This window comes from Biomphalaria glabrata, chromosome 7, assembly GCF_947242115.1.
Source record: "Biomphalaria glabrata chromosome 7, xgBioGlab47.1, whole genome shotgun sequence".
NCBI lineage: Eukaryota > Metazoa > Mollusca > Gastropoda > Planorbidae > Biomphalaria > Biomphalaria glabrata.
Genome location: NC_074717.1, coordinates 41,655,249 through 41,683,078, shown reverse-complemented (window position 1 = coordinate 41,683,078; position 27,830 = coordinate 41,655,249). Strand labels below are relative to the sequence as shown.

General features: G+C 35.7%; 2 protein-coding genes and 1 long non-coding RNA gene across 8 annotated transcripts in view; 1 reads left to right on the top strand and 2 right to left on the bottom strand.

Annotated features, from left to right (window-relative positions):
* The window catches only part of LOC106070861 (carbonic anhydrase-related protein-like), a 55,214-nt gene extending 51,046 nt beyond the window's left edge, over nt 1-4,168 (bottom strand). The window contains exon 1 of the mRNA XM_056037000.1: nt 4,053-4,168. The gene's annotated coding sequence lies outside the window, so the exon portion shown is untranslated. The remainder of the gene's footprint in view (nt 1-4,052) is intronic.
* Nucleotides 288-18,501, top strand: LOC129927487 (uncharacterized). 2 transcript variants are annotated; one of them, XR_008779100.1, is made up of 2 exons: nt 288-528; nt 17,926-18,501. It is a non-coding gene; the product is annotated as an uncharacterized LOC129927487 (long non-coding RNA). The 2 variants fall into 2 exon arrangements; XR_008779099.1 differs by lacking the exon at nt 288-528 and adding an exon at nt 4,065-4,220.
* Nucleotides 18,301-27,830, bottom strand: part of LOC106074856 (Y+L amino acid transporter 2-like) — a 61,385-nt gene continuing 51,855 nt past the window's right edge. For all 5 annotated transcript variants that reach the window (XM_056036991.1, XM_056036993.1, XM_056036992.1 and 2 more), the window contains exons 8-11: nt 27,345-27,441; nt 26,852-27,001; nt 25,159-25,336; nt 18,301-24,826 (exon numbers count right to left, since the gene is read on the bottom strand). In XM_056036991.1, coding sequence (XP_055892966.1) covers nt 24,762-24,826; nt 25,159-25,336; nt 26,852-27,001; nt 27,345-27,441 — 490 coding nt within the window. In that variant the 3' untranslated portion in view covers nt 18,301-24,761. The remainder of the gene's footprint in view (nt 24,827-25,158; nt 25,337-26,851; nt 27,002-27,344; nt 27,442-27,830) is intronic.

Sequence of the window (27,830 nt, the reverse complement as noted above, 5' to 3'; positions counted from 1 at the left end):
GACATGGGAATTTAGAGATATGTTGTTGGCAGCAAGGACAGGGGACTTTGGAGATCTGTTATTGGCTGTTTATTCTGCAATAGCGTAGATGTGCTGTGGTTGAGAAAGATTTTAGTGATTGGTGATAAGAGCTAATGAAATGTTATGAAAAAGCTTGTTCAAATTTCAACAACATTTTTCTCGCGTGGTTTGACATCCATCAGCTCCCTTCCTGTTACTGGACTCTTAGGCATACGTAGGTCTCATGGTGTTTGTTCGATACGCCAGTGAAGAGCTCCACGTCTGCACTACACATCAGCAAAGACAACGAGCTGTCACGTGACTGCTGACGCCAACACGACAATGACAACACCAGTGTCATCACTGTCTGTGTACAAGACCCTGACACTGCCACGCGCTCGCGCCTCCTGATGTAGTAACCACTGCCTGACAGCCTCTACCTTTCTTCAAATCTCATCGATAAATGTCAAGACACACCTGTGTGTCTCCTCTCAGCCTTGTGTCAGTTTGTGAGGATAGGAACTGCAGGTAATGACCCATTTGTTATCTCCCCACATAATGTGTTTGTTCTATGCTCTTAACTCAGCCGACCTATCTCAGCCTATCTGTTTATTGATCGCTTTGCCTGCTCACTGGCGTATATACTATTTTATACGGTCAAGGTCTAAACCCAAGATTTTTTTTTATAAAAAGCTTATATCAACTCACAATGTCTGTCTGTCTGTCTGGTAAAAAGTTTGTAACGTTAATAAATAATAATAAGGCTTGTCTTCGAGTCCGAAGATTAATGAGGAATGCAGTGTTTCCCGTGAATATGCAGCCCCAGCTGTGACCTACATATTTTGCCACATTTAGAGCGATATTATAGTTAAAATTTCTATTAGGTTTTAATGCTTCTGTTTCAATTTGTTTTGGTTGTCAGAGGCTATTTGAGACGCATGCCATTAGGAAGCATTTTATAGGTAGTGGTGTGCTTACGTCCCTTACCACTTCCGGCAATGACAACCTTGCGGAACCAATTCTAGGCATCCCCTAATAATAAAACCGCAGCAATAAAAAAAAAAGTTTTAAACTGCGCACTACAGATCGAGCGGCCCACACTTTTTTTTTTCACTAGCCCAGACGTAACGTATACCTCCCCCACCTCCCAGGCAAGCCTTCTAATTCAAATGTAAACACAGGACATAGAACGGATTTTCAATCAAAATAATGGTGTCTCTATTAGTACCACACAATAATGACAGTCAAAAAAACTTTTCTAAATAGAAATACATTGATATCATTTGGTTCAGAGAGTAGCACTAGTATTTTCGATTTCAACTAAATTAGTATCATCTAGATCAGGGTGGGCAAATTACGACCCGTGGGCCAAATGTGGCCCGCCGGAGCGATTTATGCGGCTCGAGGACACATACAAATATTAACTATATTTTTGAAAAATACACATATTAAAAAAGAATAGTTTTAAATATCTATTTAAACAAATGAAACGTCTAATTCTTACGATGAATGGGCTAAAGAAACATTATCTATGCATGTCATTCTAAAAAAAGTTTTAAGTAAACGAAGATTATTTTAATTGACAAAATATCAAAATATTCAGTCAAAGAAACCTACTCAGGCCAGCATTTATTCAATGCTGTGAAGAACAATGTGGAACGTGTTGAATTGACATGCAACAAGAGGCGAGTATAAGAATTGATAATGCCCGTGCTTTGACACAAAAAAACAACAACAGGTTTGTTAATAAAATTAAAGAAAAATATTCAAACCATAAACACTTACTTCTCTACGGAAATATTTGTGTAAAGCTGGATACAATCTTGTTATCCCAATTATATCAGTCACCCGCTGGCTTAGCATGGACAATGTATTGAGAAGAATATGGGACCTCAAGAAAGAATTTGTTTTGTTCTTTGAAGGACATTGACTGTGACTTTGTTACTAATATTTCTAATGAAGATAGGATAGCAATGAGTTGTTTGCACATGCATAGTATTTGCATGTTAAAACCTTTCAAACATAGCTTTCCCATTTCTCCAGATAAACATGTGAAATTAGATTTTGTCATTTTCCTTTGCCGAAAGGTGAAACTATTTCTTGTGAAATGGTTGGAAATTACAAGACTTATTAGGATTCCTTGATTGTGGAATCTGAAAGCACATTTTAAGACGTGGAGAACTTGAAACCAGTTTTCAATACCCACAGTTCACCATTTAGTGCAGAAGCTGATTCTGCTTTAGTGGACATACTTCCTAGCAAATTATGACCTGAAAGAGAAGTTCAAGTCTGTTCTTTCTCTGGAATTTTACGGATCTTCGCCAGAAGCTGTATTTCAACACTTAAAAAACATTGCTGCTAAACTTTCACATCTATGAGCAAGCATTTTCTTGTTTAAAAACAAATTTAAGAGAACATGTCGACGCTGACTGATTGTAATTTGACAGCAGTCACGAAGATAACTAGTAAGCTAGTTCCAATCTTCCGGAACATTATGCACGAGTGTAAACAGTTAAACACTTCACATTAAGTAATACTGTACATATGTGGTGACATGTTTAATATAATAAGCGATAATGAAATTTAGCAAAATTAGTTCTAGAATTCTTGTTGTGATTCCTCTATTGGGATTGTAAGTTTCTATAATAAGCTACTTATTAAAGGAGAAGGAGGCACGAGTTTAAATCCAGATTTTTATTAATTTTGAAAAGGCAGCACCTTCGATGAAGTCCAGTAGGGAATCGGCGCCGGAGGCGCCATTATCCCGTTGATGGTTAGAAAGGCTTTTATCCAACCACCAGGCCTGGACATGGGGTTCTTCACCCCTGTCCTGTCTGAGGGCACCCAACGGTAGGCGGCCATATTGGTTGACTGACTGGTAAAACGGGCCGTGCCGTGTACACAGCGCGCCGTAACCGGTCCTGGCCTACTCGCTATAAGTGGCCGGGAACAGCGCTAACTGCGGGGAGCTTGTCTCATATTCCTATACTGTAACCGCCACTATTCCGTGTAAGGGCCGCCACTCCAGCCACGGGTCTCTGATGACGGCCCCCTTGTGGAACGGCGTGGCGGACTTTTTGGACTGGGTTGCAGGTTACTTGTTCCATCCCCACCCCGAGTGAGATAAAAAAAAACAAAAGCTCACCCAGGGAGACCTGCTAGAAGGTCTGGTTCGCTACTCGTTCTTAGCCTGTCCAGATCCACCTCTGGATGTTTCCACCGGAGGGCCACGCTGAGGCGACGGGTAGCTGGAAATCCTCCGGAAAAGGCAGCACAGAAATCTTCTCCCAGATACCCTTTTTCCCCACTAGTCCACACACACAAAAAAAGCTTTGCTATAAGCATGAATGTTACGTTGTATAAAAACAATTAAAAAATACAAACGCTTTAAATTTAGCATTGTAGCACAAGCAAAAAAAAATATTTTTTTTAATTTCCAAAATTAATTTAGAAATTGTATTATCAATATAAATTGTTCAGTTTGTGTTTATGTGGAAAACAATGCCAAATAAGTCTTTGAAATATTCTTACTTTTTAGAGTTTAGACAATCAAAACAAGTCCATGACTTGAACTTTCCTTGTCCGATGGGCGGTTCTGGTGGGAGCGTCCTCTGAGTTGTTGTGATAACACAAACTCTCTTTGTAATCTTGTGTTGTGTGGTACTTTCTTTATGTAGCCTTTTATCAAGAACGTTATGTAGCACTTTAACTATTACTTGAAGTAGTACTTTGTATAGTGCTTTATGAAGTACTCCATCTAGCCCTTAAAGTAGCACTTGAAGCAGTATTTATTGTAGTACCTTATGTATCGGGAGGCTAAAATATCAGACCAAAACATAAAAACTGAGTCATCTTAGTTAAGAGAGGGGGGGGGTCGCCTAAGTTATTTTCAGCTGTAACGTCTTGGGAAAGGTTACAAGGGGGGGCTATTAGTACCTTTACCACCGCTCCATCAGTGTACTTAGCTAACTGTTTTAACACTCATTTATTATCAACTCCATAAACTTGTCTACTTCTGAAAACAAAAAATTAATCATGTAAAAATAACTTACAGTCTCGGGTCTTTCCACTTTGTGAGATGAAATCCTGTGCTGTGAGAGATGGGGACAATTTGCCTATTGATAACACAGCTCCCTTTCCCCCAAGCCCATTTGAGTCTTTCAATAGCTACGAGGGACGGGCTGATCTACTAATTGTGTTTCCGGATATCACTAGGATAGGTAGGTCAAACTGTTATTGTGTAAACTAGTGGCACTTTGCTGTGTAGCGCATTATAGAAAACTGACATGTTTATCTGGCCGTGGGAGGGATATAAGAGGAGGTAGTGAGGACTATTTGAAGTTGAAAGATAGTTTGACCTTAACAGCATGGAATGGGTTGCCTGAGTCAGCCAGGTAAACCAATGACTTGGCAGAAAAAAGTCATTGATTAATATGTATGTCTAGATTGACCTAGGGACACGCGTAGGGCGTAATCATCTTTTTTTTTAAGTAATGTCTGTATTTTATGAGATAAGATAATTAAAGCAAAATACAAAAAAAAAATAATTAAAAAAAAATAAAGCAGATAGATAGATAGATAGAAAGATAGATAGATTGATTGTTAAAAGCTTTAAAAGCTTTTTTTTTAAGTATTTTTTTATTTTTGCTTGCGTGATCAGTATACACCATAAATTATACTGCGCTCAATATAAAATAGAGAGGTCTCTTGTATTTGTAGAGCTCCATAGCAGTAAGAAGAATTGCAGTGTGAGATCAGCTTTGATCAGCCGTTCTATGAGCGAAGGCGTCAAAGAGCAAGATAAAATCAAGTATAAAACATTACTAAGAAAATTTAATCCACAAGTTTTATTTTTTAAACTAATGTTCCATTATTGCTCTGAGGATTTTTTTTTTTATTGAAAAATTCAATTATTTGTAAAACACCGTTACATTTCCATTGGGCAACAAACTCATAAATATTCACAAAAATATATCAAATGTCTTGTATTTTTCCCAATACATAAAAAAAGGACTTTATCCAATCATCTGTTTCAGTCACAATTTTACTGACTGGTCGTGTGGTAAGTGTCTTGAATAGTCGCCATGATGGTTCGGTACACAAACGTAACGGTAACATGATTGAGTAAGCTCGTGGTTCAGTTTGAAATGAATGGGACAAAATTGTAGGTCGCTACAAAAGTTAGATGTCTAAAATAGGACAAAATTGTAGGTCGCTAAAACTTAGATGTCTAAAATAGGACAACATTGTACGTCGCTAAAACTTAGATGTCTAAAATAGGACAACATTGTACGTCGCTAAAACTTAGATGTCTAAAATAGGACAAAATAGTAGGCCTACGTCGCTAAAACTTAGATGTCTAAAATAGGACAAAATAGTAGGCCTACGTCGCTAAAACTTAGATGTCTAAAATAGGACAACATTGTACGTCGCTAAAACTTAGATGTCTAAAATAGGACAACATTGTACGTCGCTAAAACTTAGATGTCTAAAATAGGACAACATTGTACGTCGCTAAAACTTAGATGTCTAAAATGCTAAACTGGTGTCGGGGAGGGGGGCAAAAGTAAGCTGACAGAGAAGAAAAGGAGAGCTAAGAATCTTTCTTCTCTCTCTCTCTCTCCCAATTTTCCTTCTCTCTCTCTCTTCATCTCTCTAGACTTCTCTCTCACTCTCTCTTTTTCCTTCTCTCCCATTCTCTCTTCCCCTCTTCCTCTCTGTTTTTCTCTCCCTCTCTCTCTCTCTCCTCCAACTTCCTCTTCTAGTTCTAAAACATTTTTTTTAATTAAAGAAGTAACATGAAGATAATATTGAGTGGATTTTTTATTTCAGATTTTTACATCAGCTTTTGTCAAGCATTATCATCTTCCTAACATATTCTTCCTTAAAGTAACACCATTGTTCGTTTGTCACTGATACACATAAAAACGCCATCAGTATCAACTGTTAATTATATTCGTAAAAAAAAAACAACAACCTTAGATCTAGAGGTCAGCAAGAACTAATCTCTATAACAGTATGTGAACCTAATGTATATATTCATCAACATCTTATCACAACAGCGCTACAACGACTAATTCGCTGCGATAGTTACACTTACTGTTAAACCGACTTCCTGTGACAGCAGACATTATAGAAGAATAACACGATGGTTGAACCCAATATCCCGCCAAACTAACTCACGCTCTAGAAATTCTCAAATTTCTGACAAAAATGTATACAGGATCAATGCTGGGACTCTCACGGATTTGGCACTACTATAGTAGATAGTTGCGGTTTAGACTTGTGAAATGCAATACCGTGAGGCGATAATCAATAGTAGTGTTACTAAAACCAGTCCAACGCAAAATTTATCTAAATATTTCAAGGCGTGTTTGTCTTTCTTTGTCGTCTGCGTCAATAAACTATTGAGGGTTCTTGATTATACTACCACCGAAGCCATCAGCCAGCAATTAGAACCATTCCACAGGGGGGGGGGCATTAGCGACACTGGTTGGAGGTTATGAAAACTTCCATGTGGTTATTTTTGGTTCGAGAGTTTGCGAAACTATAATGGCAATGGGTGGAAAGTATTGTGCACAATGACGTCATCTCTGTATAAAGATGTTCTCCTTTTAATGATTCATTTAAACTAAGAGAAATGAGTCTACAACTCTGTATCAGTTAGTGGTAAATTAATGTAATCAAGAGACGAAAGCAGAATAATTACAAAATTACACACACACACAAATTGAACAACTATAAAGTAACAGCTAACACAGATAGGATATCTTAGCTTATCTTATCTTATCTTTTAAAATACAGACGTTTCTTCAGCTTCAGCTATTCAAGATATCGAAACATATAAGGCGAAGACTGCAAAAAGATAAGTTAACTGGATCCGCCACCATTAGACACCAGTTTCGACAGCGTCAAAATATGCAGGTCAATGATGGGTCTGCGCATTCGCGTGAAAAACTTCAATGTTGGGTTAACCCTCGGGCTCTTAGATATGTTAGAAAGTAATGTTCCCCTTTCTGTAACCCATGGTTAACGAGGGTGTCTCGTGGCCAGCACATATGACCCGCCGCCTTTACTTTTCCCCAACTAATGTCTAATGTCAGGTACGTAATATAGCTGGGTGGGCTCAGATTCCGAAATTAAAAATCCTAGTATTCACCAGGATTCGAACATGGGACACCTCGGTTTGGGAAGCCAATTGCTATACCACTCAGACACCGCGCTTCCTATGTTATAGTATATATGCAATTTATGCATAACAATCTTTTATTAAAGAAACGATATGCTGTTAAATCTAAAAGATTAACGCAAGGCCGAAATTAACACACAATATACAATAACTAAAATTAGCTTTAAAACAAGGGGAGGTAATAGAGATTCACTATTTAAGACCATTTTTTTTTTACAGTTTAAGACAGAAAGCTGAGACACTAGAACGAGACGAGACCTACTCACTTTGATACATGTCCGACTTGGTCGTCATCAGGTCTTTCAGCCGGACAGTCCAGGCACTCCATGGCGACGACATAGCTTCCTCCCCCACGCGCCCGCCCTTTCTCTTCTCAAAAGATGCACGAGAACACAAGAGTGTAGTTTATTCTTAAGTTGCCTACGGGTGCCACATGACTACGTGCCTTGATGCTGCTGCCGCCAGAACAAAGAAAACCATCTTACCCTCAGATCCGATGTGTGTTAGCTTGTCTGCTTGCCTGCGGGTGTGTTGAGCGTGGGTTTGATGACTTCAAATTAAAACGACGGAGTTTTTGTTGTTGTTGTTGGTGGTGGTTTTTTGTTTGAAATTCACCACGTTAATACAACTGTATCGTCTTACGTGTGTGTTTGTGTGTGTGTGAACGAACGTATGTATGTGGGAGAATACGATGATTGAATTACGGTTTTTAATATAGAATCTAGATCTAGCTCGATACAAGAATACTTTTGACATATAGGACAATTAGCGTTGGGTGTCCCATTTAAGTCCGGGATGGGGGAGACCTGAGACCCACCCGTGAGACGTAAGATGAGAGCTTAATAAGTCACCAAATTTTACGATCGTGTGTGCACGCGTGAGGGTGTGTGTGTGTGTGAAGGGGTGTGTGAGTTTGTATGTGTTTGTGTGCAGGAGAGTTTGTGTTCTTGTGTGTTTATGTGTGTGAGAGGGTCTAAGTATGTATGTGTGTGCTCACAGTTTATCTTTTGTTTTCCCGCCATAAATCAATGACACGATAGAAGACGTTAGGCCAGTGCAGTGAACAATTGGACGCTGTAGCTACAAGCCCTCGTATTGTTCGCGTTTATCTGGCGATTGTTTCCATAGATTTATGTGAACAGCAGACGGCATGGCAAGACAGGCTCAAGACTGGAACCCACAGGGGTGGAGCAAGTCAGGGAGACCCAAGCAAACATGGAGAAGAACTGTAGACCTAGAAACAAAGATGGCAGGGTGGACATGGACCCAACAGAGGGGGATTGCCCAAAATAGAGTCCGATGGCGAAGTAATGTTGCGACTCCTATGGGAGTCAGAGAGATTTATTATCTTAGCTTATAGATTACAGAAGTTACTTCAAAAAAAAAAAAATTACTCCTACGCATTTCTTGTGTCAATCTAGTCATGCATATTAATTAACTCTGCTAAGTCGTTGTTTTTTTTTTTTTTTGCTGTTTCGCAACCCATTCCATTCTCTAATCGCACTAGGGAAGAAAGAGAACTGGTATGAATTTGTCCTAGCATATGGAATAAGGAGTGTGCCTCTATCTTCGTGTCTTTCTGAGTATTTCATTAGGGTTTCTATTTGAAAATAATGGTTCAGTGTTTTATGTGTTATTGCTACATTACTTTTTATTCTTCTGTCCTGAAGTGTCACGTTTAGTGATTTTATTAATGGCATGGGCGGACTGGCTATGTGGGCATTTTGGCAAATGTCCGGTGGGCCGGTAGGGCCACCGAAGGACCGCATGAATGCCAGTAAAATGTTTTAAGATTTTATAATATTCTCTTAAAAGCGACAATTTGAGCGTCGTGATTTAAAAAACAAAATCTTTAGTACTTTCAAGTCGAATACTAAAGCGTTGTGGTAAATCCGTTGTGGTAAATCCGTTGTGGTAAATCCGTTGTGGTAAATCCGTTGTGGTAAATCCATTGTGGTAAATCCGTTGTGGTAAATCCGTTGTGGTAAATCCATTGTGGTAAATCCGTTGTGGTAATTCAGCATATTATAAATGAAAAGGCTCTACGCCTTAAGGCGACTAAGACTTGGGTCGAGATACATAGAGGGTTTGCTAAAATATGAAATAATCTTGACAGTATTAGTTTTACTGAACGTAGGTATATTAAATTACCTTCAAGGAAGTGGACTTGATGTTCTGTTGTGTGTGTAGCTAGCTCTAAGATGCAGACAGTCAAGCTAGTTTTCCAAGTTATTGAGAAAGCAGTATTTGACCTAGTGAATAAAGTAAACTTCCCCATTTCAGACCTTGCGAGCTATAGGGTAGATTATGTTCAGGTCATGTTTCTTTGACTCTGCCGCGTTTCAACTTTCAAATTATATTTCAAAATAGGTTATATGATAGTCCTGCCAATATATAGAATAGTATTTACCGTCATTGTGGCCGTAATTGTGTCTATTTCTTTTCTATTTATATAATTAAAATATTAAAAGTAATTCTGGATTACAATAAAAAAGAATGTAGCCTACTTCATTCCTAAAATTGTACTTTTATTACAATAAATACAAAAAAAAAAACATATTTTTTTCTTGTAAACTTTTTATAATGATGAATTTATAAAACATTTTAGAAATATTATGCTATTCGGACTATTCATTATAGAAAAAGATTTACTATCAAATAAAATGCAAAATTTTCTTATTAAAAACCTATAGAGTACTCTTTGTCTTGTTACTACGAAAATAAATAAAAAAAAAAAAAGGTCACTCTTTTAAAAGTAGGTAACTGTTAGAAAAGCTGTCATATATTTTTAATTTATTAAAGTATTACTAAATAGACACAAGTGTAAGCATTAAACGTAGTCTTTCTGTTTACTAACAATATTTTAAAACATATAAAATGTTTTCATTTATATAACAGATAAACATTTTAAAGCAATATTTACAAATTACTGAATTACAACATTTTAGATTTATCTTTCAGAAGCGAATCTAATTTTAAGTTCGTACCTTACAAATAACCTCAAATTTCAACGACATTGATTGACGAGTAGCTCTTGAGTAGAACAGTGGGTTTCTTTACCAAAGGTAAAGAGTTCGAGTCCCTGTTTCGGATATTTTTATTACATAAAGTTTTTAGACTTATTTTTAATTAATAAATTACTAAAAATGACAATATATTGTGCTTAATTATTTTACATTTTTCGCCATTGTCATCTGACCCTTAAATGGTGACTTTAGAGTGCTGTTACAGTTACAGTGCTTTAGTATGTTGGCCCCATTAGGTGGGGGGGGGGGGGGGGGGGGGCTGGCACCAATCCCGCCCCGACCACACACGCAATAAACCTTCGAGTAGGGGGGGCGGTCCAATTTATTTGTAGGAATCACAGCTTGTTAACAGAATCAATTAAATATCTATATGAATAAAACTTGTTATTGATATTTTAATCTTTATATTTTGTCGTTCCCCTGTAAGCCGATTGGGTGGTGTGGGTGGGGGGACGAATACATCTACTGCCCTTCCCATCTAAACCCTTTGAATGGGGGGGGGGCAGTCCTATTATTTGTGGAGAAATCATAGTTTGTAAACAAAATTTGTTGAATATCTATATAATATAAGATACTTATTGATATGTGAACCCATTGTATATTATGTCACACTCCATTCTAATCTCAAATTTTATCATTAGTAAATATAAAATGAAAGAGAGTTGTACCAGCCCATCGGGCAAACCAATACTTTTTCTTTTTGTATTTTAGTTAAGAAATTACAAAAATAAAAAATAAAAATCTGTCACTAATATAATTTATAAATGCTATTTGATAAAATTCTTATATCGAGTCGCCCCACTCCTATTCTTTGATGCCCAATGCAATCAATAGCAGAAATAATAACAAGGTTACAAAGACAGTTTGTGTGGAAACACAAACTCAAAATCGGCCCCCGAAGTGGCAGGCTTCAATATTTTCAAAAAGAACATCTGAATGAAATTATATCAAAGACAAATGACAGATAAGAATGGAGAAAGAAGGTTGACAGATCTTGTGTAGTGCCCCAACGGTCCAGCAGATCAAAGGATAGTTAAAAGTGAATGTAAAGTTAGATGTGAACCTGGCCTAACTATTTCTCCTTTCGACCTTGTGGTCTATAGGGCAGATGTTGTAAAGTTCATGTTTTTTTTGTGGCCTACGGTTAACGAGGGTGTCATGTAGCCAGCACAACGACCAAAAGCCTTTACTTTTCCCCAACTAATGTCAGGTAACCATTAGAGCTGGGTGGACTCAGAGGCGCCCAAAGATTCCGAAGTTGAAAATCCCAGTCTTCACCAGGATTCGAACCAGGGACCCCCGCGCCTCCCCTGGCGTCTTATAATTGGTTTAATTGGTTTGAAAAAGGTCAATCGCTTTTTCGAATCCTAAAGAAAATTAAAAGAAACAAAAACTTGGAAAAAATATGCTGTTTACAAGATTACTATTCGTTTTAAATCATGTCTAATTTATAATGCACACTAAATAGATTTTTGTTCTTTAAAAAAATAGTAAACATTTGTTTTTGTGTAAATATAGTACTTAATATAACAGAACTTATATAACTTAACAATACAATGATAAAAACAAAAATTTTTGACCAAAATCTACAACCGTTTGCATAAATGTATTAAAAATGTGGAAAACAGTAGTCTCCCCTAATAAAGAGCCTCAAGTGTTTGAGTGTTTAATAGTTAATAGTTGTAAAAGTGGTGTAATTTTATGAAAAAAACTGCTTCCATAAGTGATTTGAAAAATTAGATTTTTCGCTTTCAGAAAAGAAAAAAGTAGCCGTTGCATCAGAACTTTGAATGGTCTAACTCTAAAATATTGTGATGTCGGATATTCACTATCTTTTCTAGTTTACGAGATCTAATCGGGACGGACGGACAGACGGACAGACATTTCACACAAAACTAATAGCGTCTTTTCCCCTTTCGGGGGCGGCTAAAAAGGAGCGAGGATTAATCGTTTCACTCTACCGCCCCCTCCCCTTTCCAGAAAAAAAAGTTTTAAAACAGAATAGTCAAATAGGGCGACAATTAGACTAGAATCTATTTTATAATGCGTTTATACATAGGGTAAGGGTTTACTGGGCGTTAGGGTTTGGACAAAAATCGCCCCCCCCCCCCATTCAAAAGTTCTGGATCCGCTAGTGCAATTAGCGTAGCAAAATTTCTTCACTCTTCCCAATTAGAAGCGCTATCCTTAGCAGAAGTCAAAACAAAGGCAGCTCCAATGTTTATCTTATTTTATATAATACAGACGTTACTTCAAAAAAAGAAAATGATTACGTCCTACGCGTCATGCATTCAGTCATGCATATTAACCAATGACTTAAATTCTGCCAAGTCGTTGGTTTTCCTGGCTAGCTCAGGCAACCCATTCCATGCTATAATAGCACTAGGGAAGAAAGAGCATTTGTACAAATTTGTCCTAGCATATGGGATGAGGAATGTGCCTTTATCTTTGTGTCTTTCTGAGTATTTTAATAAACTTTGTTTTTGTATTTGAAGATTATGGTTCAGTGTTTTATGTATAATTGCTACTTTACTTTTGAGCCTTCTGTCCTGAAGGCTTTCTAAATTTAGTGATTTTACTAAATGTGTTACTCTTGTCAAATGTGAATATTCGTTTGTTATGAATCTCACTGCTCAATTTTGTGTCTGTTCCATTTTCTTAATGTTTCTTTGAGTTGAGGGGTCCCAAACAGGAGATGCATATTATGTTATAGGCCTAACCAAGATTAAATTTTAGTTTCATGTTCTTATTTGATTTATAGAAATTTCTTTTAATAAACCCTAATGCTTTTGTTTGATTTTTTTTATAGTTTCATCAATATGGGGATTCCATGACAGTTTTTCATTTATTATAACACCTAGGTATTTTGCATTTTTAGTCTGTGTTACGTGGATCAACTAGCTTTTATTTGTAATTGTATTTCTTTTGTACCTTTATTAAAGCTGATTTTAACAGCGAGTCGTGTCAAAGAATGTGACCGAACCAGCTTTGAATGCCTTGAATGTGAATGGCAAGTGCATGTATATGTTAATGTATACAATAGCAGAATGGTTTTTTTTTTTTCATGTTTAGAGATTCACCATTCCAAATGTTATACTTTATTCATTTAGTAATAGTGCTTGCCAGATAGTTTCAAAATCATCTAATAAATTATTCATATAGCAAAATACTTTCGATACATTATCAAACTTTACACAATGCTTTTAATGACAGATATGACTGGATGCCCAGCGTATGGCACTTTTCCCATTATATTGCAGAAGAGAGGGTAGAGTTACTTCACACTAGTATCAATGTCTGCCTTTAGTGCTTCAACTAGGATGTTGTCAGGTCCTGCAGATTTGCCATTCTTCAATTGCTTGATTGCGCTTCGAATCTCTACCTTGGTGGGTGCACTGCATTTGATAGGTCTCTTACAGCTAGCGGTATCTCTGGTGGGTTTGCAGGAGTTGGTCTGTTAAGAAGTTCCAGGAAATGTTCAATCCATCTCTGCACTTGATAGGTAGGTCTCTCGCAGCTGGCTGTATCTCTGGTGGGTTTGCAGGAGTTGGTCTGTTAAGAAGTTCCAGGAAATGTTCAATCCATCTCTGCACTTGATAGGTAGGTCTCTCGCAGCTGGCTGTATCCCTGGTGGGTTTGCAGGAGTAGATCTGTTAGAAGCTCCAGGAAATGTTCAATCCATCTCTGCACTTGATAGGTAGGTCTCTCGCATCTGGCTGTATCTCTGGTGGGTTTGCAGGAGTAGATCTGTTAAGAAGCTCCAGGAAATGTTCAATCTATCTCTACACTTGATAGGTAGGTCTCTCGCAGCTGGCTGTATCTCTGGTGGGTTTGCAGGAGTTGGTCTGTTAAGAAGCTCCTGGAAATGTTCAATCCATCTCTTCTTTTGTCCTTCTTCCTCTGTTATCACTTCACCATTTTTGTCCTATACTGGTCTCTCTGACATGGGCAAACTTTCCAGACAACATTTTTGATGCAGAAGAAGCAGCCCTTCAGAACAGTATCATAGACTCTAAAACTACCCATCAGAATAGGTTCAAACTTTTACCATATTGTCAGAACATATTTTTCTAAAATCTATGAGAAGGAATTTCTTTAAATTTGAAAAACAAAAAAGATATAGGGGGAAAATGAAAATATTAATAACAATTGTTTGTTATAATTTTAAAAATATATATATAACAGTGCATTAATTTCTTAATCGATTATAAGGGCATATTTTCACATTATAGAGTAAACTATTAAGAATATATTTACAAGATTGATATTAATTCCAGTAAGTAGTTTCGTAGAAAAAATTATTATTTAAAAAAAAAAACAACTTCAAAATTTGTTAATTTGGTACTATTTTTAGAATCAAAAGCCAAAAAAAAATATTTTTTTTTACAAAAATCTGACATTTCATATTACATTTCAATAGTTAAGTGGTTAATCTATCTATTTAAAAAAATGAATTAAACAAACAGAAAAGAAATTTCCATTTTAACTAGCCTACTTATCCCCCTTAAACTATTGTTGAACACTCAAAACAATACCGTGGTGATGCCGGAGCTACAAATGTTAAGTATAAATTTAAAAATAAAACCTGAGATCCATCAACAATAAAATACAAAGCTTTAATTCTGGAACTAGGAATCCCTTCAATAAAATACAATGCAATTTAATTTAAACAAATTGACTGTCGTCGTTCCAGCTCCCAAGTTAGATTCCGTCCTTTGGATACACTTTACCATCTACGTCCTCCCGCCTTTTGAAACAACCAATCGCCTTCCTCGTGCTTTGAATTTATCCACCGCTCCTTTTATGGTCTGGAATTAACTTGCCGTCGTGACCTTGTGGTCAAATATTCAACCAATGAAAGCATTAAAAATGTGTTATTCTAAGTGGACTTGCACGCTTCTGTTCCATGACACTCTTCAACAATATATTATCATGACCTTGCGCTGCAGATATATAATCTAAAAATAAACTTAATGCAACAGCTGCTTTATGTTACGTAATATCTATCCTTCATCACTAGCGGATCCAGAACTTTGGAGTGGGGGGGGCGATTTTTTTCCAAACCCTAACCCTAACGCCCAGTAAACCCTAACCCTATGCATAAACGTGCGTACAGCGCGCGCGCGCACATATATATATATATATATATATATATATATATATATATATATATATATATATATATAAATATATATATATATATATATATATATATATATCATTTCTCAACCTTCGGCGAAAAACAAAACAACTGGGGCAGAGCTATAAGGCCCCGACGACAAAAGTGTTTCTTGCTTTTTTCACTGTGGAAACGTATTCTCCTGACAAGTACACCTCATTATTCATCAATGGAATTCGGGGCGAAGCCCCGACGCCAAAAGCGTTTTTTTTTTTGCATTCTTCACTGCAGAAACGCATTCTCCTGACATCTACAGCTCATTTTCATCAATGGACTTCGGGGCGAGGCCCCGACGCCAAAAGCGTTTTCTTGCATTCTTCACTGCAGAAACGCATTCTCCTGACATCTACAGCTCATTATTCATCAATGGATTTCGGGGCGAAGCCCCGATGCAAAAAAAGGTTTTCTTGCATTCTTCACTGCAGAATCGCATTCTCCTGACATCTACAGCTCATTATTCATCAATGGACTTCGGGGCGCAGCCCCGACGCAAAAAAGGTTTTCTTGCATTCTTCACTGCAGAAACGCATTCTCCTGACATCTACAGCTCATTTTCATCAATGGACTTCGGGGCGAGGCCCCGACGCCAAAAGCGTTTTCTTTCATTCTTCACTGCAGAAACGCATTCTCCTGACATCTACAACTCATTATTCATGAATGGAGTTCGGGTCGAAGCCATGACGCCAAAAGCGTTTTTTTTAGCCTTCTTCACTGCAGAAACGCTTTCTCCTGACATCTACAGCTCATTATTGATCAATGGATTTCGGGGCGAAGCCCCGACGCAAAAAAGGTTTTCTTGCATTCTTCACTGTAGAAACGCATTCTCCTGACACCTACATTTCATTTTCATCAAAGGACTTCGGGGCGAAGCCCCTACGCCAAAAGCGTTTTCTTGCATTCTTCACTGCAGAAACGTATTCTCCTGACCTAAAGCTTATTATTCATACTATTAAAAAAGGACCTTTCGAATAATGTTGTACTTGAAAAATATTCTAATATAAATTTATAGGCCCATAATACATTGCAAATAAAACTGATTTGTTTCTTGAAAAGATAGGATACCCCACATATTTAGCTTTTTGCTTTGAGGATCGCCGCCGAAAAAAAAATTATTCGATAAATAGTATTTAAGAAGATTAAAGTATAAATTGTGAGTTATAGTCCCAAATTTATTTAACTAGAAAAATATCAGATTGAGTAAAGGTTGGGAAAAGGCGACTATGAAAACATTATTTGAGTTTAGAACTCATCTCAATCATGACTTTTATACTGAAAAATTTCGTTTGAATTATAACTTTTCCAATGGAAAGTCTTTCTTAAAATAATTATGATAAATTCATGTGAAATTATATAAATAAACTCTGTCTGGAAATGGGAGGGGCGGTAGAGTGAAAACGATTAATCTTCGCTTCTTTAATAATTTCTGCTAAATATTGCATTTGGCATTAAAGAATAGGGGTGGGGCGACTCGATATAAGAATTTAATTTATAGTATATATAAATTATATTAGTGACAGATTTTTTTTAAATTTTGTAATTTCTTAACTATAATACAAAAAGAAAAAGTATTGATTTTTCCGATGGGGGTAATGTGATTGCATGTATCGCCCCTCCAAACTGGTACAACCCTTTTTCATTTAAATTTACTAATGATACAATTTGAGATTAGAATATTGTACGACATAATATACAATGGGTCACATATCAACACGTAGTTTATATTATATAGATATTCAACTAATTTTGTTCACAAACTATGATTCTACACAAAAATAGGACCGCCCACCCCAGCACTCAGAGGGCTAGAGTGGGGAGGGCAGTACATGCAATCGCCCCCCCCCCTCACCCCACCGAATCGGCTAAGATACCAGAAAGGGAGCGACATAATATAAAATGTATATGTTAATTCAACTAATTTTGTTCACAAACTATGATTTCTCCATAAAAACGGACCGCCCCCCCCCACTCAAAGGTTTAGGTGGGAAGGGCAGTAGAGGTATTCGCCCCCCCCCCCCCACCAATCGGCAAACAGGGAACGACATAAAGATCGGTTAAAATATCAATAACAATTTTTAATAATATAGATATTTAATTGATTTTGTTAGCAAGCTGTGATTTCTACAAATAAATCGGACCGCCCCCCCCACTCGAAAGTGTAGGGGGGGGGCGGGATTGATACCATCACCCCCTCCCGACCCCACCAAATCGGCCAACATACTAGAGGGGGGGCGAAATAATCTAAAAATAGGTTGAAACATAAATAATTTGTATATATTTTTAACATAAGTAATAAATTCGTATACAAATTGTGTGAATCCCATACTAAAGTTCGTCCGCCTCGCCCCCGCCCCGGGGGGGGGGTCGGCCGAGTGGGGGGGGGCGATCGCCCCTACCGCCCCCCCCTGGATCCGCCAGTGTCCTTCATTAGCTAGTAAAAACAAAGTAATCGCTCTTAGAAAAAGGCATAAAAATGATAAAATGTTGCCTCAATATTTGGACTTATTCTTTATAAAATGTTTGACATGTTTCAGATGTTCCTTCAGAGTTGAAGATAATTTACTTCCTAATCCAAAACTCCTAATGAGGAAAAGCGGTGGGCAGGGTTCGAACCCAGGACTATCAAGACCACCAAACTACAGTCCAGAGCACACACCAAACCGGGCAGTCAAAATGCCGCTTTTGATAGGCCTACGTATTGAACGTAGCTATTGAGCAGTCTATAGATCATGGACAAACAAATTGACACCTAAAATCGAATTAAATTCAAGAATAAATTCAACACTTTTGAATATTATTATGTTTATTCATTTATCTTTTTACCAGAAAAAAAAACAGCATTTAAAAAGAAAATAAACAGAATATCCGCTAATAGTTACATTGTGGTCCCAGGTCTAGTCCAGGTCAAATGTCTTCTGTCGCACAGTAAACAAAACAATAACCATTCTCTCTCTCTTACATGTACACATCTCTTTCTTCTCAAGATAATTAGATACCATTTTGAACTAGAATTTCCCGGTTTACCTACCAGACCAGATCCTTATTGAGACATTATACACCATATTTGAGATAATAGAATGTAAAGCTAGAGCAACATACATTTATAAAAACAGAAAGAAAAATAAAAAATAAAATTGAGAGGCTGGTAAGTATATATATATATATGTATAAATGAAATGAAGCAACTGGTACAAATAACACAATGTTTACAGTAATGTAAAACCTTGGTAAATATAGATAATGTAAACATTGAGTACAAAACAACTACACCACCAGTACTGTAGACATTGAATGTAAATGTCCTGTTCATTATGTGTGTCAAAACAGACACATTAGAAATGAGTGCTAACAATGTAAAGCCACATTGAGATCAGGCTCCTCCACGCATACACACACACACTTGCGCACTGAGCCAGTGGTTCCTGAACAAGTTACAAACGAACAAGTCAATATTAACATGTTTACATAAGCTTATCTTAAAGAAACTTAAACAAATAAAGTCAGCCAGCACTCTTTGAGTGACCCAAGTGTGAGAACCACTGAACTTGATGCTCTCTCTCTCAGCTGGCATACAACTATACAGACTGTAAACCTGTACAGACTTGTGCTCAACATACAAGACTAAGGATTGGCTCTTGAGTTGTACATCCAATAGAATAGAAGTATGTTATAAACTTAGTGCTGAGTCACAATGAATGATATATTTCATGAGTGATTTTCCTTTGTGGTCAGAATTATTTTAAACTGATTGTGAATTTCAATCTTTTACTTTTTTGTTTCCACAGAAGTTTTTAGATTTTTTAAAATTCAACAAAGATAAAAAAAAAACTGTAAAAGAGTGTTTTAAATATTTATCTAAAAATGTATATTAACTAATTTTGAGCAATAAAAACAATATTGAACAATAAGAACACATGGCTGGTCATATCATTCTGGTTACAAAGGGTTACATTTAAAAATATAATGCATTTCATATAAAAGAGGCCACACAAGGTAGACAACCCAAGTGTACAAATAACAAGATTAAGAACTGGACTAAGTGATGGCTTCAGACATTGCCAGTGACATTGGCCCAATGGCGCGGGAGGACCTAAGTCTAAGTAAGTAAGTGGCAAGCAACAATTCAAGAAGCTGTTCAGTCAATCAAGAAACTGTGCAGTCAATCAAGCTGTTCAACTAATCAAGAAGCTGTTTAGTCAATCAAGAAGATATTCAACCAATCAAGAAGCTGATACCCAGTGTGTATGTGACTCATGGACCTGGCTGAAAAAATTCATAAGTCAAGAACTATCACTGGCAATTGTTTTTACACCTACAGTGTTACACTTACCAGATATAAGCAGTTTTCAAAGAGCCATGTTCAGCATTACATAATTTAACCATACTCTCTGGACCTCTCATGGAAAACTAAACTAAAACCAAACTTATGCCAACGCACACTAATGACCATGTCTTCTCCTAACTCCACTCATAGCCTGGCACTACAGAAGTTGCTCATTTGAGCAGATTTATTGTTCAACATTTTGATTAGCCTTGAAATTTAAATGACAATTTAGGGCATAAAGGAAAGATAAAGTATATAAACGCATCAATATAACAGTTTGGTATTGGGCATTCTTTCATTGCACTGAGCTCAGTTTTTAACAGTTTATAAAGTACCCTAAACAATGTATTAGGATTAACTGTTTCTACTGAAGTACACTGTAGCCAGAACTAGTACCTCAAACTTGGATAGGGCCTCAAGAACAATTTCCATAAAGAAAAATATTTTTTTTTTTACAAAAGTTACTGCATACAGTAGCCATCTAGATCTAGACAACAAAGAACAATCAAAGCAGGCAACTCATGTCAAAATGGAATACAAATGATGTCATCACTCACCTACACAAAATGGAGTACAAATTATGTCATCACTGACCTATACAAGGCACAAGGAAATGCAAAAAAATAATGTCAGTTATTATCTTGTCAAGCACAAAATAGAATAGGAACTAAAAAATAAATAAATACTTGACCTAGTAGTAGAATGATACTAATGTAAAAACAAACAATTTCGTACACAAAGTTGTACAACGAAGCATTTAGTAGTAAAGTTTATATACGAATGGTGTATAATATCTATTATAATGATATCTAGTAAGAGATATTTGATCCAAATTGATAAATAAAACAGATTTGACAGTTAAAAAACACGAAGTCGATGACAAATGTACATCACTTTAAGTCATGTTTTTTTTAAATAAAAGACTATATGTATATGTCTAAACTTGTTCTTTTATTGAGACCATGTCTAGTTCCTCTAGGATAAGAACCTTAACAATTTGACTTCACCCTTTTAAAGCCACATAATATCAAGGGAAAAATCAAACTAATTCCAAGTTTGTTATGGATTATTTATTATTTAAAAAAAGCCAAAAAAAAAAAAGATATAAGAACTCCTTTTTTTTTTCCAGAACTAATATTTTCATGTACAGCAGTGTTTTAGATCCAATGCCATCAGCACTTGATGAAATATGCCCAAAGAAACACATCAAACATATCACATGTATCTCCATATCAAAGTTGAAAAAGTTCAAAAAAAGGTCAATAGGTTCAAGGAGAAAATCTTCCTAGAGGCACAGCGTGAACACTTGAAGTGAGACAAAATTAGACAAATATTAACGTCCCTGTTTAATGAAAGCATGAACAAACTAAAAAGAAAAACTTTTTGTAACAAATCTATTTTACTTTTTCTGTTTAGAACTAACTAAAAGCACAGAGATAATAAATTCCTGACTGGTAGGAGTACGATGCCACTAATCCTGAACAGTGGCCCATGCTACTCCTATTGGGGAGAAGAGAAGAAGGCAAAGCCTTAAACGCCATTCTGTGGCAAAGTTTGCACAAGAACTTATGGCTTAGTTGCATTAGCTGGTTAAAAGATCTATTACAATTTTTTCATTATCTTTTAGTTATGACAGAAACATGCCAATTGTGTGTTTTTTTTTCCCTATTTGTAAAACTTGAAGTAAAACTGCATGTAAACAGAAACCAAAGATTCATTGTGTCAAGTTGATAAAACTTTCTCAATACAGCATCCAGCTAAGACAGTTCTTCAATACAGCATCCAGCTAAGACAGTTCTTCAATACAGCATCCACCTAAGTCAATTTTTAAACAAGAAACACAGACACGAAATGACTTCATAAGCTGGCCCCTAAAAATCACTACTTGTGAGTGTCATACAAAATGTCAAGTGGGACTATCACCAAATATTTGACAATGACATGAACACACAGGGTGACTAAAGATTGGGAGGTATCAACAACTGAGAAAGTCCACTATCTTGTACAAATACATTTGTGTTATATGGATAAAAGATTTAAAATAAAGTAAACAAAAAAATAATAATCTCGTATGGAATGACTGAAACTAACACCACAGATGAAACAAAAGACAAAAAAAAATTCCATAGTATTAATTCTGTTATCTTTAAATACTATCTTACTTCTTTATCAAAATGAATACAAACTATACAAAATGTTTAATCAGAAGATTGTGAACAAAATAAGAAAGAAAGAAAGACTTGACTGGAGTTGGAAATGATTCCAAAATGTTTGTAAAATGTTTTACTTATTTCGGATGTTCCTTCAGAGTTGAAGATAATTACTTCCTAGTCAAAACCTCCCGCAGGACGGCGGGGGATGGGAGCGGGCAGGGTTTGAACCAGGGACCATCGATAAGTCCGAACGACAGTCCAGCGTGCAAACCGCACGACCAGGCAGCCATCCTAGCTAGCAACCTGAAATCATTATTTTTGCCCACATTCTGTTTTGCATTCCTATAGCATTTTACATTTAATAGCATTATCCCTTCTTTTGGCAACTTCTGTGAATGAAAAGGCCAATCCTTGAAACACAGTTGCGGTCACAGGATGGGCATTTGTAAAGCTGTACACAGTTTATTTACATGTCCAAAAAAAAACACAAACTATTTAGACTTAGAAGAAAAAAAGTAAAGTAAAAGTTTCTCAAATAAAAAACAAACAGATTAATACAATCAAGAAATATAAAGGTCAGCACCCCACAATTAATGAACAGACCATTGTGTCAATGTATATAACCCAGAATAAGTAGAGGCACAGAACATAATATAAGGTAGAATCTCATGATAACAAACTTGTTTATATAGAACACCAGGTTATGCACTGCATGCCTCAGTTACAGCAACTGGAGATTATGATACAAACATATTTCCCAATGTATATTTATTATAATCCCCTAAATCAGACAAGTCAAAGTTTCTTATACAAACTTTAGACAGCATTTTCACATGATAAAAACAATGCAAAAATCTTTTTTTTTATAGGCACACACACACAAAAATATGGAGAATTACACATTACACAAAATGATGTAAACATATAGGTCAGTGCTGTTGCCAGAAAATCATTGCTAGGAATGTGAAGAACAGGTGACATTAAATCAACTCTTACAATGAATTATTTTAAGGCAAATTTTTAAAGTAGAATTATTTAAATAAGATGCATAAGATTGAGACTGGTGTAATCCATCAACATGTACATTATTAGGCTAAAGCATGTCAAATATAGGCTAAAGCATGTCAAATATAGGCTAAAGCATGTCAAATGTATATTTAAATTCAGTATAAAAACAAAACCTAGATGTTTTTTGTCTTAAATTGTCATAAATGCCAGCTCACAAGTGAGACAAATGGGGCAATACACTGAATATCCGAGTCCCAATTACATCAAGCCGTATGTCAATCTTGTAATCATACAAACTATAGACATGCTTTTAAAAAAAAATGTTTACATCCTGCAAACAGATAATCTATTGTTCAGGCAATTTATGTAAATTAGAGATATAATTGGACCTAATACTGTTCTTAAAAAGGACACCTGAGTTTACAGATCTTCAAATTATGTAAAAACATTTAAAGCTTACAAGTTTGATCTCTACATGTAGGAAAATCTTGGATCCATTGATGTAGATCAGAAATGCCCTAAACATTTAAATTTTTTAAATAGGCTAATTGTTTGTAGAGGCTGAATAAAAATACCATCTGACTGGTCATTATAATTAATACTATTTGAAAAATGGCCTCACAAGATCTTTATTTCCAAATAACATATTCATGAATGGTTAAAATATAAATAGCCTATGTGGTGACCAATGCAACTCTGAGACACATATTGGGTATGGCAGAACTGCTATTAATGACAGGAGAAAAGGCAAAGACTTACTGGAACCTAAAATAAAAAGCTTTAGGTAAGAGAAGCTTGTTAACCTTTGCTGTCTACACACCTAGGGGAAAGAAAACTTAATCTAAATCTTTGCTGTGACACTGCTGATCTGATCTGCTGACTGTATCAGATACCTGCCATTCCTTTGAAGACACGAGCTGTTGTTAGTGGCCAACATCGTTCCAACCATAACTTACGCCTAGACTTTCATGTTATCTTCAAGAGATGAAACATACTTGCAACTGAAGGATGCCAACTAATATATTTTGTTTATCAAGTCATGAGGCAAAGATGTATCTACATACAGGTCACAGAGAGATTTTGTACATGGAAAATAAATACCAAACTTTAAAGTGATTTTTCACCAATCACTACAAAAAAAAATCCTTTTTATAGCTTGACCATAAATATAAAATATTTTATTGAGCTTCTATTAATATCGCTGCAAAAGAATGTCACCAAGTGATATCTTAAATTTCGAGCACAGTGCAGTAATAAAACCTTAAGGAATAATGTAAAAGGAGCAGGCGGAAAAATCTGGTCAAAAAATCTCAATATTAGAAATCTGTTAAAAAAAAAAAGATGCACAGAATCCATTCTGAAATTGTGTAGACATCAAATATTTTTACAAATGCTAATAACACCTGGCACAGAGTGTAAATCAGATATATTGGGTGCATTTAGCTAAAGGTATATACAAACACATGGTAAAAAACATGAACTTTGTTTAACAATAAAATAAATTATAAAACAGCAACATACATCAAACGACAAATCTTTTCTTTCACTCCATCCCAATACTTCAGCAGGCCACATACATTGAGATTGAAAAACCTATTATAGGCATTTTTTTCCCTTCATCCTGTCACTAGGAGCTTGAGTTTAATAATTAACATTACAAGTTTTTTCTCCAAGTCACTTCTAATAAATAAAACATTTACATATAAAGGAAATTATTTGGATTTTCTTACAGAAATAATTGCTATGCTCACTACCTAAAATTTGTTTAAATACATATTTTGATAAAAGAGTTACTACTTGATAACTTAGTTGCTTTAATACTAATTCTATTTTGTTATCTTTCATATCTGTGGTCACTTCATCCTTTGGCCACAATTAATTTCTTTTAGTCTTCTTTGATCTCTTCATGGACGGCATAAAACAATTTCTGGGTTATCTTGGAAAATTTACCTGCAAAAAAAAAAATTAAAAAGTTTATACAACTGCTCTGAAAGTGATAAGAATTTTACATTGGGTCATATTTAAGCAGAAAGAGTAGAAGAAGTTCAATATATAAATAAAAAAATAAAAATTTAAACAAACACCTACATACAATGAAATAATAAGGCTTGTCTTTGAGTCCGAAGATTAGTGATGAACGTAATATTTCCCATGGCCTCGCAGACCCAGCTGGGACCTACATGTTTTGCCACATGTAGCAAGACAGCTGGAGGTCACTAACAATGGCCACGAGAAACAAATATTACAAATACAAATACAGAATGGTTGGTAAATTGACTCACAGAAAGCTATTCTGAATCCTTGGGGTTTCTTCTCCCACATAACACCTAACACGTAAACTGGAATGCCGGTTAAGATCATGATTAGTCCCATTAAACACTCCTTCGGGGAGGTGGTCAGTGGAGTTATGATCAAAAACACGCAGATGATGAAATAGAAGATTGGAAAGAAAAGATTCACCTAAAAAAAAAAAATTCCATTAATGCACAACATGAAATTTACAAAAACAAATAAAATTTTTTTAAAATGTACTAGATGTAATAATGTATCAGCTAGGAATAAATGGTGAGCCAATGCTTTGGTTAATGATACAATCCCAAATCCTTATTTCATTAACAGCCACCTATTATGAGCCAGACAATCTAATCTGGAACAGTAAATAGAACAACTTAGTTTACAATGTAGCGTAATGACGTGTGATGTTGAATTTTTTAAGTACCAAATCTGAAACTTGCAGCAAAAAAGAAGTTTTTAAAAAAAAAGGCTGTAGACAAAGAAGTTTAGCTTTACAAAGAATAACATTGTACAGAGAATAACAATGTACAGAGAATAACATTGTACAGAGAATAACATTGTACAGAGAATAACAATGTACAGAGAATAAGAATGTACAGAGAATAACAATGTACAGAGAATAAGAATGTACAGAGAATAACATTGTACAGAGAATAACAATGTACAGAGAATAAGAATGTACAGAGAATAACATTGTACAGAGAATAACATTGTACAGAGAATAACAATGTACAGAGAATAACATTGTACAGAGAATAACATTGTACAGAGAATAACATTGTACAGAGAATAACAATGTACAGAGAATAACATTGTACAGAGTATAACAATGTACAGAGAATAACATTGTACAGAGTATAACAATGTACAGAGAATAACATTGTACAGAGAATAACATTGTACAGAAGGGTTTCATGGAGTTTTTAGTGGTCATGATCATGATGATTTTTAGTTTCAGCCTGGATATTTCAATCAATTCCTTTGTTTTTGATTGTGAAAAGCAAAATGAATGAAAAAGGAAAAGTTGAACATTGCTGGTAATTAAGAAAAGTAAAGGACGTATTCTGTGTTTTCTTTTTATTCTATCGAATAGTTTTGTAATTAGCAATCACATTCATTCTGTATCATTCAGAATATTTAATTCATTCATATGTGTGTAACTTTTAAAATTATTGGTTAGTGTTTATTACAAAAAAAAAACTCTTTATAAAAAAAAATAATTGTAACTATGTTACTCTAAAATGATGGGACTTCAGGAAAACCACATTTTAAATTAGCTTTATACAACACATCTAGCACAGACTGTTTGCTCTAGGTCTAATATTGTCTGTATCTCAACCTATACAAATACATCTCTACATCTGGCACAGACTGTTTGCTCTAGGTCTAATATTGTCTGTATCTAAACCTATACAAATACATCTCTACATCTAGTACAGACTGTTTGCTCTAGGTCTAATATTGTCTGTATCTCAACCTATACAAATACATCTCTACATCTGGCACAGACTGTTTGCTCTAGGTCTAATATTGTCTGTATCTCAACCTATACAAATACATCTCTACATCTAGTACAGACTGTTTGCTCTAGGTCTAATATTGTCTGTATCTCAACCTATACAAATACATCTCTACATCTGGCCTGGAAAGTGTATTGGTGGTTACAAAGCGTCAACTTACACGAATAGGTCTCTCAAGATCTGGCCTGGTGACCCTCAGTATCAACAGCCCACTCACAGACATACCAATAAACAAAGTTTCCACAAAGCTGGCATAGTTGATGAGGACATAGATGTCATTGGATGACAACATGATCAGTGACGTCACACACTAGTGAAGAGATATACATTTATTGAAGCACACCACAGCAGATATGTGGGGAAATTTTTTATTTTTTTTTTTTGCAACAATAAAATTTAAATTAATGAAAAAAGCTTATAAGAAAGTTACAGTAAATCAATCAGTGAATGTTGTTTTGTTTTTATCCAATATGATAATACAAGATCTATAGATAATCTTTTTTTTTTAGGTGGGGGGCGGGGGAAGAGGCAAATAATATGTATGCCTATCTTTATTTTTAACTGTTGGCCATTCATAGAAAAATAAAAACAGCAAACTTGACATCATTTTAATGATTGACTAAAATACAAACAACAACAACACTCAGGCTTACTCCAAAGAGAAGAGACGGAAGGGGGGTGAAGTGCTTCATGTTGATTGTTGCTAGGAAACCAGGGAGATGACCATGACGTGCACCAACAAAAAATAACCTGGAAAAGAAAAAAAAAATGCAGTTAGTCTTAAGCAATAAACAGGTTACTTCCTTAAACCTTTTCATCACTTTTTTTTTTATTAGCAAACTCATAACATTATGTCAGTATCATTAATTAATGGTCATACTGGAACTTTGCTAAGGGTGATATCAAACTGCCAGACCTAGATGATAATACAATAGATTCTTTCACTGGGTCTTAGCTTTTTATGTTGAACACAATGATTTGGACATGACAGACGTCTACAGGCCAACTCTGGTAACAATTGTAATTCCTTTAATATAAAGCATGATAAGTCAATGAACCCAATAAATCTCATCTGGGGCAAAGGCCACCAACCAGCTTCCTCCAGGCGTCTCGGTTCTGGTTGAGTCTCTCCAACTGTT